General features: G+C 45.9%; 1 protein-coding gene across 1 annotated transcript; it reads left to right on the top strand.

Annotated features, from left to right (window-relative positions):
• The first annotated feature begins 8,828 nt into the window (after window positions 1-8,828).
• On the top strand, window positions 8,829-9,445 carry LOC119298302 (zinc finger protein ZAT12-like). The gene has a single exon (XM_037575757.1). The coding sequence runs from the start codon at window positions 8,908-8,910 to the stop codon at window positions 9,313-9,315; it is 408 nt and encodes a 135-aa protein (XP_037431654.1). The 5' UTR covers window positions 8,829-8,907; the 3' UTR covers window positions 9,316-9,445.
• Window positions 9,446-10,022: the final 577 nt, after the last annotated feature.

The raw sequence follows: 10,022 nt of genomic DNA, 5'->3' as shown, positions 1-10,022 counted from the left end.
TGTCTTAAGCATAGGGGACGACCTTCGTTCCTTTCTCTCTATTCTGCCATGGTCGAGCTTTAAGTCTTAACTTCATACCTTACAACTCAGGCAAGAACTCCTTCTTTGACTGATCCATCTTGAACACCTTCAAGATCACGTCAAGGCATATGCTCATTTGAAAGTACTATTAAGCGTTTTGATCTATCCTTATAGATCTTGATGCTCAATGTTCAAGTAGCTTAATCCAGGTTTTCCATTGAAAACACTTTCCAAATAACCTTTTATGCTTTCCAGAAATTCTACGTCATTTCTGATCATTAATATGTCAACAACATATACTCATCAGAAATTCTATAGTGCTCCCACTCACTTCTTTGGAAATACAAGTTTCTTATAAACTTTGTATACACCCAAAATCTTTGATCATCATCAAAGCATACATTCCAACTCCGAGATGCTCACTCCAGTCCTCAGAAGGATTGCTGGAGCTTTGCATACTTATTAGCATATTTCAGGATAGACAAAACTTTCCGGTTGTATCACATACAACCTTTCCTCAAGAATCGTCGAGGAAACAATGTTTTGACATCCTATCTGCAAGATTTCATAAATAATGCAGTAATTGCTAATATAATTCCAACAGACTCTTAGCATCGCTACGAGTGAGAAAGTCTCATCGTAGTCAACTCCTTGAACTTGTCGAAAAACATCTTAACGACAAGTCGAGCTTTCTCAATGGTGACACTTACCATCATTGTCTGTCTTCCTTTCAAAATCCATATGTACCTAACAGCCTTATGACCATCAAGTAGTTCTTCCAAAGTCTACACTTTGTTTTCATACATGGATCCTCTCTCGGGTTTTATGGCCTTGAGCCATTTATCGGAATCCGGGCCCACCATCGCTTCTCCATAGCTCGTAGGTTCATTGTTGTCTAGCAACATGACTTCCAAGACAGGATTACGTACCACTCTGAAGTAGTACGCATCCTTGTCATCCCACGAGGTTTGGTAGTGACTCGATCTGAAGTTTCATGATCACTATCATAAGCTTCCACTTCAGTTGGTGTACGTGCCACAGGAACAACTTCCTGTGCCCTGCTACACACTTGTTGAAGTGACGGTTCAATAACCTCATCAAGTCTCCACCATCCTCCCACTCAACTTTTCGAGAGAAACCTTTCCTCGAAAAAAGGACCCGATTCTAGAAACAATTCATATTGCTTTCGAATCTGAGACAGGAGGTATACCCAACTGTTTTGGGTGTTCTATGAAGATGCATTTTATCCGCTTTGGGTTCGAGCTTATCAATCCTGAAACTTTTCCACATAAGCGTCGCAGCCCCAAACCTTTAAGAAACGACAACTTAGGTTTCTCTAAACCATAATTCATACGGTGTCATCTCAACGGAATTACGTGGTGCCCTATTTAAAGTGAATGTGGTTGTCTCTAATGCCTAACCCATGAACGATAGTGGTAATTCGATAAGAGACATCATGGTATGCATCATATCCAATAGGGTGCAGTTATGATGTTCGGACACACCATCACACTATGGTGTTCCAGGCTGTATTAGTTGTGAAACAATTTCCACAATGTCTTAATTCTGTACCAAACTCGTGATTCAGATGTTCATCTCTATGATCATATCATAAATCTTTTATCCTCTTGTCACGACGATCTTTCAACTTCACACTGAAATTACTTGAACCTTTCAATAATTCAGACTCGTGATTCATCAAGTAAATATACTCAACATCTACTCGAATCATCTGTGAAGTAAGAACATAACGATATTCACTGCATGCCTCAGCACTCATTGGACTGCACACATCAAAATGTGTTACTTCCAACAAGTTGCTATCTTGTTCCATCTTACTGAAAACGAGGTTTTTCAGTCATCTTGCCCATGTGGTATGATTTGCATGTCCCAAGTGATTCAAAATCAAGTGAGTCAAAACGGTCCATTTGCATGGAGTTTCTTCATGCATATACACCAATAGACATGGTTCGCATGTCTCAAACTTTTCAAAAACGAGTGAGCCCAAAGATCCATCAATATGGAGCTTCTTCATGCGTTTTATACCGATATGACTTACGTGGCAGTGCCACAAGTAGGTGGTACTATCATTACTATCTTTTGGCATGAACATGTGTATCACTACGATCGAGATTTAATAAACCATTTATTTTAGGTGTAAGACCATTGAAGGTATTATTCAAATAAACAGAGTAACCATTATTCTCCTTAAATGAATAACCGTATTGCGATAGACGTAATCCAATCATGTCTATGCTCAACGCAAACACCAAATAACAATTATTTAGGTTTAACACCAATCTCTTTGGTAGAGGGAGCGTGCGATGCTTGATCATATCAAGCTTGGAAAAACTTCCAACACATATCGTCAGCTCACCTTTAGCTAGTCTCCGTTTATTCCGTAGCCTTTTGTTTCGAGTTACTAACACTTAGCAACCGAACCGGTATCTAATACCCTGGTGCTACTAGGAGTACTAGCAAAGTACACATTAACACAATGTATATCCAATATACTTCTATCGACCTTGCCAGCCTTCTTATCTACCAAGTATCTAGGGTAATTCTCCTCTAGTGGTTGTTCCCCTTATTACAGAAGCACTTAGTCTCGGGTTTCGGTTTTACCTTGGGTTTCTTCACTAGAGCAGCAGCTGATTTGCCGTTTCATGAAGTATCCCTTCTTGCCCTTGCCCTTCTTGAAACTAGTGGTTTCACCAACCATCAACAATTGATGCTCCTTCTTGATTTCTACTTTCGCGGTGTCAAACATCGCGAATACCTCAAGGATCATCATATCTATCCCTGATATGTTATAGTTCATCACGAAGCTCTAACAGCTTGGTGGCAATGACTTTGGAGAACCATCACTGTCTTATCTGGAAGATCAACTCCCACTCGATTCAAATGATTGTTGTACTCAGACAATCTGAGCACAAGCTCAACAATTGAGCTTTTCTCCTTAGTTTGCAGGTTAAGAAAGTCATCGGAGGTCTTATACCTCTTGACATGGGCACGAGCCTGAAATCCCAATTTCAGCCCTCAAAACATCTCATATGTTTCACGATGTTTCAAAAACGTCTTTGGTGCCTCAACTCTAAACCGTTTAACTGAACTATCACGTAGTTATCAAAACGTGTATGTCAGATGTTCGCAACAACCACAGACAACGTTCGAGGTTCAGCACACTGAGCGGTGCATTAAGGACATAAGCCTTCTATGAAGCAATGAGGACAATCCTCAGTTTACGGACCTAGTCCGCATAATTGCTACTATCAACTTTCAACTAATTTTTTCTCTAGGAACATATCTAAACAGTAGAACTATAGCGTGAGCTACGACATAATTTGCAAAAACCTTTTGACTATGTTCAGGATAATTAAGTTCATCTTATGAACTCCCACTCAGATAGACATCCCTCTAGTCATCTAAGTGATTACATGATCCGAGTCAAACTAGGCCGTGTCCGATCATCACGTGAGACGGACTAGTCATCATCGGTGAACATCTTCATGTTGATCATATATTCTATACGACTCATGTTCGACCTTTCGGTCTCCGTGTTCCGAGGCCATGTCTGTACATGCTAGGCTCGTCAAGTTAACCCTAAGTGTTTCGCGTGTGTAAATCTGTCTTACACCCGTTGTATGTGAATGTTAGAATCTAACACCCGATCATCACGTGGTGCTTTGAAACACGAACTGTCGCAACGGTGCACAGTTAGGGGAGAACACTTCTTGAAATTGTTGTAAGGGATCATCTTATTTACTACCGTCGTTCTAAGCAAATAAGATGTATAAACATGATAAACATCACATGCAATCAAATAGTGACATGATATGGCCATCATCACTTTGCTCCTTTTGATCTCCATCTTCGGGGCTCCATGATCATCATCGTCACCAGCATGACACCATGATCTCCATCATCATGATCTCCATCATCGTGTCTTCATGAAGTTGCCTCGCCAACTATTACTTCTACTACTATGGCTAACGGTTAGCAATAAAGTAAAGTAATTACATGACGTTTAAGTTGACACGCAGGTCACAAATAAATAAAGACAACTCCTATGGCTCCTGCCGGTTGTCATACTCATCGACATGCAAGTCGTGATTCCTATTACAAGAACATGATCAATCTCATACATCACATATATCATTCATCACATCCTTTTTGGCCATATCACATCACATAGCATACCCTGCAAAAACAAGTTAGACGTCCTCTAATTGTTGTTTGCATGTTTTACGTGGCTGCTATGGGTTTCTAGCAAGAACGTTTCTTACCTACGCTTGAACCACAATGTGATATGCCAATTTCTATTTACCCTTCATAAGGACCCTTTTCATCGAATCCGATCCGACTAAAGTGGGAGAGACAGACACCCGCCAGCCACCTTATGCAACTAGTGCATGTTTGTCGGTGGAACCGGTCTCACGTAAGCGTACGTGTAAGGTTGGTCCGGGCCGCTTCATCCCACGATGCCGCCGAATCAAGATAAGACTAGTAACGGCAAGCATATTGAACAATATCGACGCCCACAACTACTTTGTGTTCTACTCGTGCAAAGAATCTACGCAATAGACCTAGCTCATGATGCCATTGTTGGGGAACGTAGCAGAAATTCAAAATTTTTCCTACGAATCACCAAGATCTATCTATGGAGAGACCAGCAACGAGTAGAAAGAGAGTGCATCTACATACCCTTGTAGATCGCTAAGCGGAAGCGTTCAAGTGAACGGGGTTGATGGAGTCGTACTCGTCGTGATTCAGATCACCGATGATCCTAGTGCCGAACGGACGGCACCTCCGCGTTCAACACACGTACAGCTCGACGATGTCTCCCACGCCTTGATCCAGCAAGGAGAGAGGGAGAGGTTGAGGAAGACTCCATCCAGCAGCAGCACAACGGCGTGGTGGTGATGGAGGAGCGTGGCAATCCTGCAGGGCTTCGCCAAGCACCTACGGGAGAGGAGGAGGTGTCACGGGAGGGAGGAAGGCGCCAAGGGCTCAGGTATGGATGCCCTCCCTCCCCTCCACTATATATAGGGGCAGGGGAGAGGGGGGAGGCGCAGCCTTGCCCCTTCCTCCAAGAAAGGGGTGCGGCTAAGAGGGGGGGAGGAGTCCATCCTCCCCAAGGCACCTCGAAGGTGCCTTCCCCCTTTAGGACTCTCCCCTTTTTCCTATATCTTGGCGCATGGGCCTCTAGGGGCTGGTGCCCTTGGCCCATGTAGGCCAAGGCGCACCCCCTACAGCCCATGTGGCCCCCCGGGGCAGGTGGCCCCACCCGGTGGGCCCCCGGGACCCTTCCGGTGGTTCCGGTACAATACCGATGACCCCGAAACTTGTCCCGATGGCCGAAACAGGACTTCCTATATATAAATCTTTACCTCCGGACCATTCCGGAACTCCTCGTGACGTCCGGGATCTCATCCGGGACTCCGAACAACATTCGGTAACCACATACAAACTTCCTTTATAACCCTAGCGTCATCGAACCTTAAGTGTGTAGACCCTACGGGTTCGGGAGACATGTAGTCATGACCGAGATGTTCTCCGGTCAATAACCAACAGCGGGATCTGGATACCCATGTTGGCTCCCACATGTTCCACGATGATCTCATCGGATGAACCACGATGTCAAGGACTCAATCAATCCCGTATACAATTCCCTTTGTCTAGCGGTATGGTACTTGCCCGAGATTCGATCGTCGGTATACCGATACCTTGTTCAATCTCGTTACCGGCAAGTCTCTTTACTCGTTCCGTAACACATCATCCCGTGATCAACCCCTTGGTCACATTGTGCACATTATGATGATGTCCTGCCGAGTGGGCCCAGAGATACCTCTCCGTTTACACGGAGTGACAAAATCCCAATCTCGATTCGTGCCAACCCAACAGACACTTTCAGAGATACCCATAGTGTACCTTTATAGCCACCCAGTTACGTTGTGACGTTTGGCACACCCAAAGCACTCCTACGGTATCCGGGAGTTGCACAATCTCATGGTCTAAGGAAATGATACTTGACATTAGAAAAGCTTTAGCATACGAACTACATGATCTTGTGCTAGGCTTAGGATTGGGTCTTGTCCATCACATCATTCTCCTAATGATGTGATCCCGTTATCAACGACATCCAATGTCCATGGTCAGGAAATCGTAACCATCTATTGATTAACGAGCTAGTCAACTAGAGGCTTACTAGGGACATGGTGTTGTCTATGTATCCACACATGTATCTGAGTTTCCTATCAATACAATTCTAGCATGGATAATAAACGATTATCATGAACAAGGAAATATAATAATAATCAATTTATTATTGCCTCTAGGGCATATTTTCAACACACTGTGCTCAGGAACTTGGTGGTGAGAAAGAGATGGTCTTTCTGATGTGCCTCTCTGTAGAGGAGCAACCTCTCTTATATAGGCACAGGAGAAGGAGGCGAACAGGCTGCGACGGGAGGTGAAGCAACAGAGGAAGACGAAGCGAACAGGCAGCAGGCGAAGATGCGCGTCGTTCGGATTCAATCTCCACTACGGCAAAAACGTTTCACCGCAGGCGAGATCTATTTGAGTGGTCGCTGGCGTTCCTCGTGGGGCTTCTCTTCGACGTCATCGTGTCGCTCATCAACCTCGTCATCAAGCACGACGAGATCTATCGAGAAACGGCGGAGACCGAGAGGTAGCCCGCGCCATGGTGTCCATGACGCTGGAGGACGAGCAGGGGCTGAATGGCACCGAAGCGCTCGTCAACGCAGCCGCCGGCGTCCAAATGGTCGACTGTGTGTGACGAATTTGATAAAATTCGTCCAAAATAGCTTCAAACATGAACACAAGATTGAACACTCACAGTCGACAAAACTACAAACTGATCACAAAAAAATAAAACCATAATATTGATGTGCATCTTTTTCGTGTGAAGCTTACCTCGAATCAAAGCACGGCAGTGTAGATTAGAAGGGATGGAATAAAGAAAATTAGGGAATGAGGTTAATGAAGGTGGAAGAAGAAGCAAAGTACATGGTGTATACTAGGCCGGCCGCATCCTCTTGTGCAAGAGGATCCACCACGTGAGCTTGAGGTGGTTCGACCTAGCCTTGCTCGCTGAAAAACTGCAGATTCGACCGTTTCTAACTGGCCTACTTGGGGAGTGCTTTAAGTTTCGTGCAGGCCAACATTTAAATGCGGCCCAACCAATCAAACGGGCCAAAAAATTTCCTCGCAGGCTTGGTTGGGCGTCAAGAGTATAGAGGGATCATGAGTTCATGTCAACTATCGAGCAACTTCAAAGGGAAAAACAGGCGTGCTAGCACGTCGAACGAGCAGTACATTCCGAGAGAATAGCACACTCTTCCTGCGGATCGTCGTACGTGTGCCAGGCACTTACGTGTAACTCAGCTAGCCGACGTACGTCAATGACCGGCAAGCGGGCTATGCAGATCGGTCGTCGTAATTTCCGGCACATGTTGCTACTATGCAAGTCGGCTGGGGAGCGTCGCGTCCTACCAGTATAATTTGAGTGGACGATGAATATGGTATTGATGGCATGTACGTATACCCATCCTAGAAATTTCTTATACGAGTGTACTAATAATGAAATCCTCCAGACAGCGTGGCACACGCGCTCGCGCGTTCCTGGAATGAATGGGCAGCTCTCTGTGAGTACGAGCGAAGCCATTGTATACTTGGAGAAGACGACCGACGGACCAACCATGTTAAGTAAGCCGAATCTGGTAAGCTTGGACCCACCGTTTGTTTGTCTGGATAGAGTCTGGTTCGCCAAGCGCTTTTTATTCTTCGGGACCAAGACTTTCTGTCTTGACTCTTGACCTGTGAGATGGACGCGTATTCCCTAAACCAGCGCTTGATCCACTCATCCATTCACACACAGGCGCCGGCCTCGACAAGAAGCTTCATCTGTTTTTTTAACTTTGGTGGACCCTTCTTGTGAGCTTCGTCTGTTTTTTCAAATGACACCGTCACCGTGAGCTTAGCTTCCGTGCCGTTTCGCGGGCCGCCGGCGGTATGAATGAATCAATGAAGCCAGCGCAGCGCACACGCACGTACTTCCTTCGTCCAAAAATACATGTTATCAAGATGAATAAAATAGAATATATTTAGATGTATTTTAGTTCTAAATATATCTATTTTGATGACAATTATTTTCGAACCGAGGGAGTACTCCGTATAGATAGCTGAGTCGCCCGCCGATCGCGACGCCAACACCGGAACCCTGACGGATCGAGCACGTGAGACCACCTGGGCTGCTAGCAGGCCCGTATCTTGGCATGTGCTGCTGGAGCGGTTGCACAGGGCCTCCAAATTCTACAGGGCCCCAAATTAGAGATTAGTATTATTACTGGTCAAGAGATTAGGTACTAATGGGCCTTTAAGAGCAACATAAATGAAAAGGACTCGCCCTAAAATCCAAGGACTACATCGGAAACCCTTCAGGCCAATCTCAGGTATCTTTCTCTCTCCCTCCCTCCCTCCCTCCCTCCCTCTGCATGTGATGCCATATATGGTCTCCAGCCTTTCACCCCTCTAAATAGGTTTGACTCTGATAATATTTTAATTTATATTTTTTAAATAAAGGCCCTAATTTTCATTTTGCACGGGGCCCCGAATTTTAAAGGTACGGCCCTGGCTGCTAGCGACCGACCCAGCTACTCGTCTGCCTGCCCCTCCCTCCTCCCTCCCGTATATAAATGCCCAACCAAGCAGACATGCTCCACAACTCAACAACCTCCGGTTTCTTCTGAAATCTAAACCCAGTCGTGCCTAGCTAGCTCCTTCCCGCTTCCAGTGGTCGATCGCATCCCACAGGCTACAGTTTCCTCAGCTCCACAGGTTCCCTGTTCTTCACTTGTACGCACGTCCATGACGAAGCACCAGCGAGCTGCAGCACACCAGGCCGTGTCACTCTCCCTCTCGCTCTCCCTCGGCGCCGTCGCCGGCCTCAACAAGAAGATGCGCCGCGCTGCGGCCGCAGCCGGTGGGGATCAGTTCGTGTGCAAGACGTGCGGCCGCTCGTTCCCGTCGTTCCAGGCGCTCGGCGGCCACCGGACCAGCCACCTCCGCGGCCGCCACGGGCTCGCGCTCGCCCTCACCACCGGCGATCACTACTACTCCGTCAAGCCCAAGAGTACAGCCGATCACAAGTCTGAGCACCGGTGCCACATCTGCGGCCAAGGGTTCGAGACGGGGCAGGCGCTCGGCGGCCACATGCGCCGGCACCGTGACGAGGCGGCGCAGGCGCCGCCCGTTCTGCTCGAGCTCTTTGTCTAGACTCATCTCAGTAGTTCTAGTGCAGAGTTCCTGACATGCATATGCGTGCACACTCGTAGCCGTAGGTGTTGATTATTGGTTCCTTCATTCCTTTATATGTGTATATATGCATATAAGTATGATGACTTCTTCGGTGATTATATACATTAGTTCGTTCGTTTATGTTGTATCGCGCGCCCACAGGGCCACATGGTCGTGCTGAAACGGGATGCAGTATGAATGAATCTTGTTGGAGTGGTGTGGAATGATCTATTCACGATGAGGATAAACTTCAAGAAATATAAATGTTTTTTACAATCTTATACAGTGATTAGCAGATTCATTTACTGGCTTACATTAACGAGTGACTTATAAATAGTACTCCCTCTGTCCTTCGTCCCAAAATGTAAGACCATTTTTGACACTATCATAGTGTAAAAAATGATCTTACATTTTGAGACGGAGAAAGTAGTTTGATGGTCATATATGAAATAGGAAAACCATAATTTATTTTTGATGGCCATTTACTCATCATCCGGAAGCCTTATCTCCCATCATACCTTTTTGCTGCCAGATACCGCAGTTGAATCCGCCAGCTACCTTAAGCGTAAGGGATTCCTCTTGAAGGTCATAAGGGGAAAGCAAACAAGAAAAAAAAAATACCCCCTTCCACGTTGCTCCCGCGCGGGAGCGACTAGGAGGGCCAAACCTATGCCACCGGAGGTCTC

This window comes from Triticum dicoccoides, chromosome 5A (genome assembly GCF_002162155.2).
Source record: "Triticum dicoccoides isolate Atlit2015 ecotype Zavitan chromosome 5A, WEW_v2.0, whole genome shotgun sequence".
Lineage (NCBI taxonomy): Eukaryota > Viridiplantae > Streptophyta > Magnoliopsida > Poales > Poaceae > Triticum > Triticum dicoccoides.
Note: the sequence above shows the minus strand (reverse complement) of the source record. Positions and strands in the feature narration are given on the sequence as shown.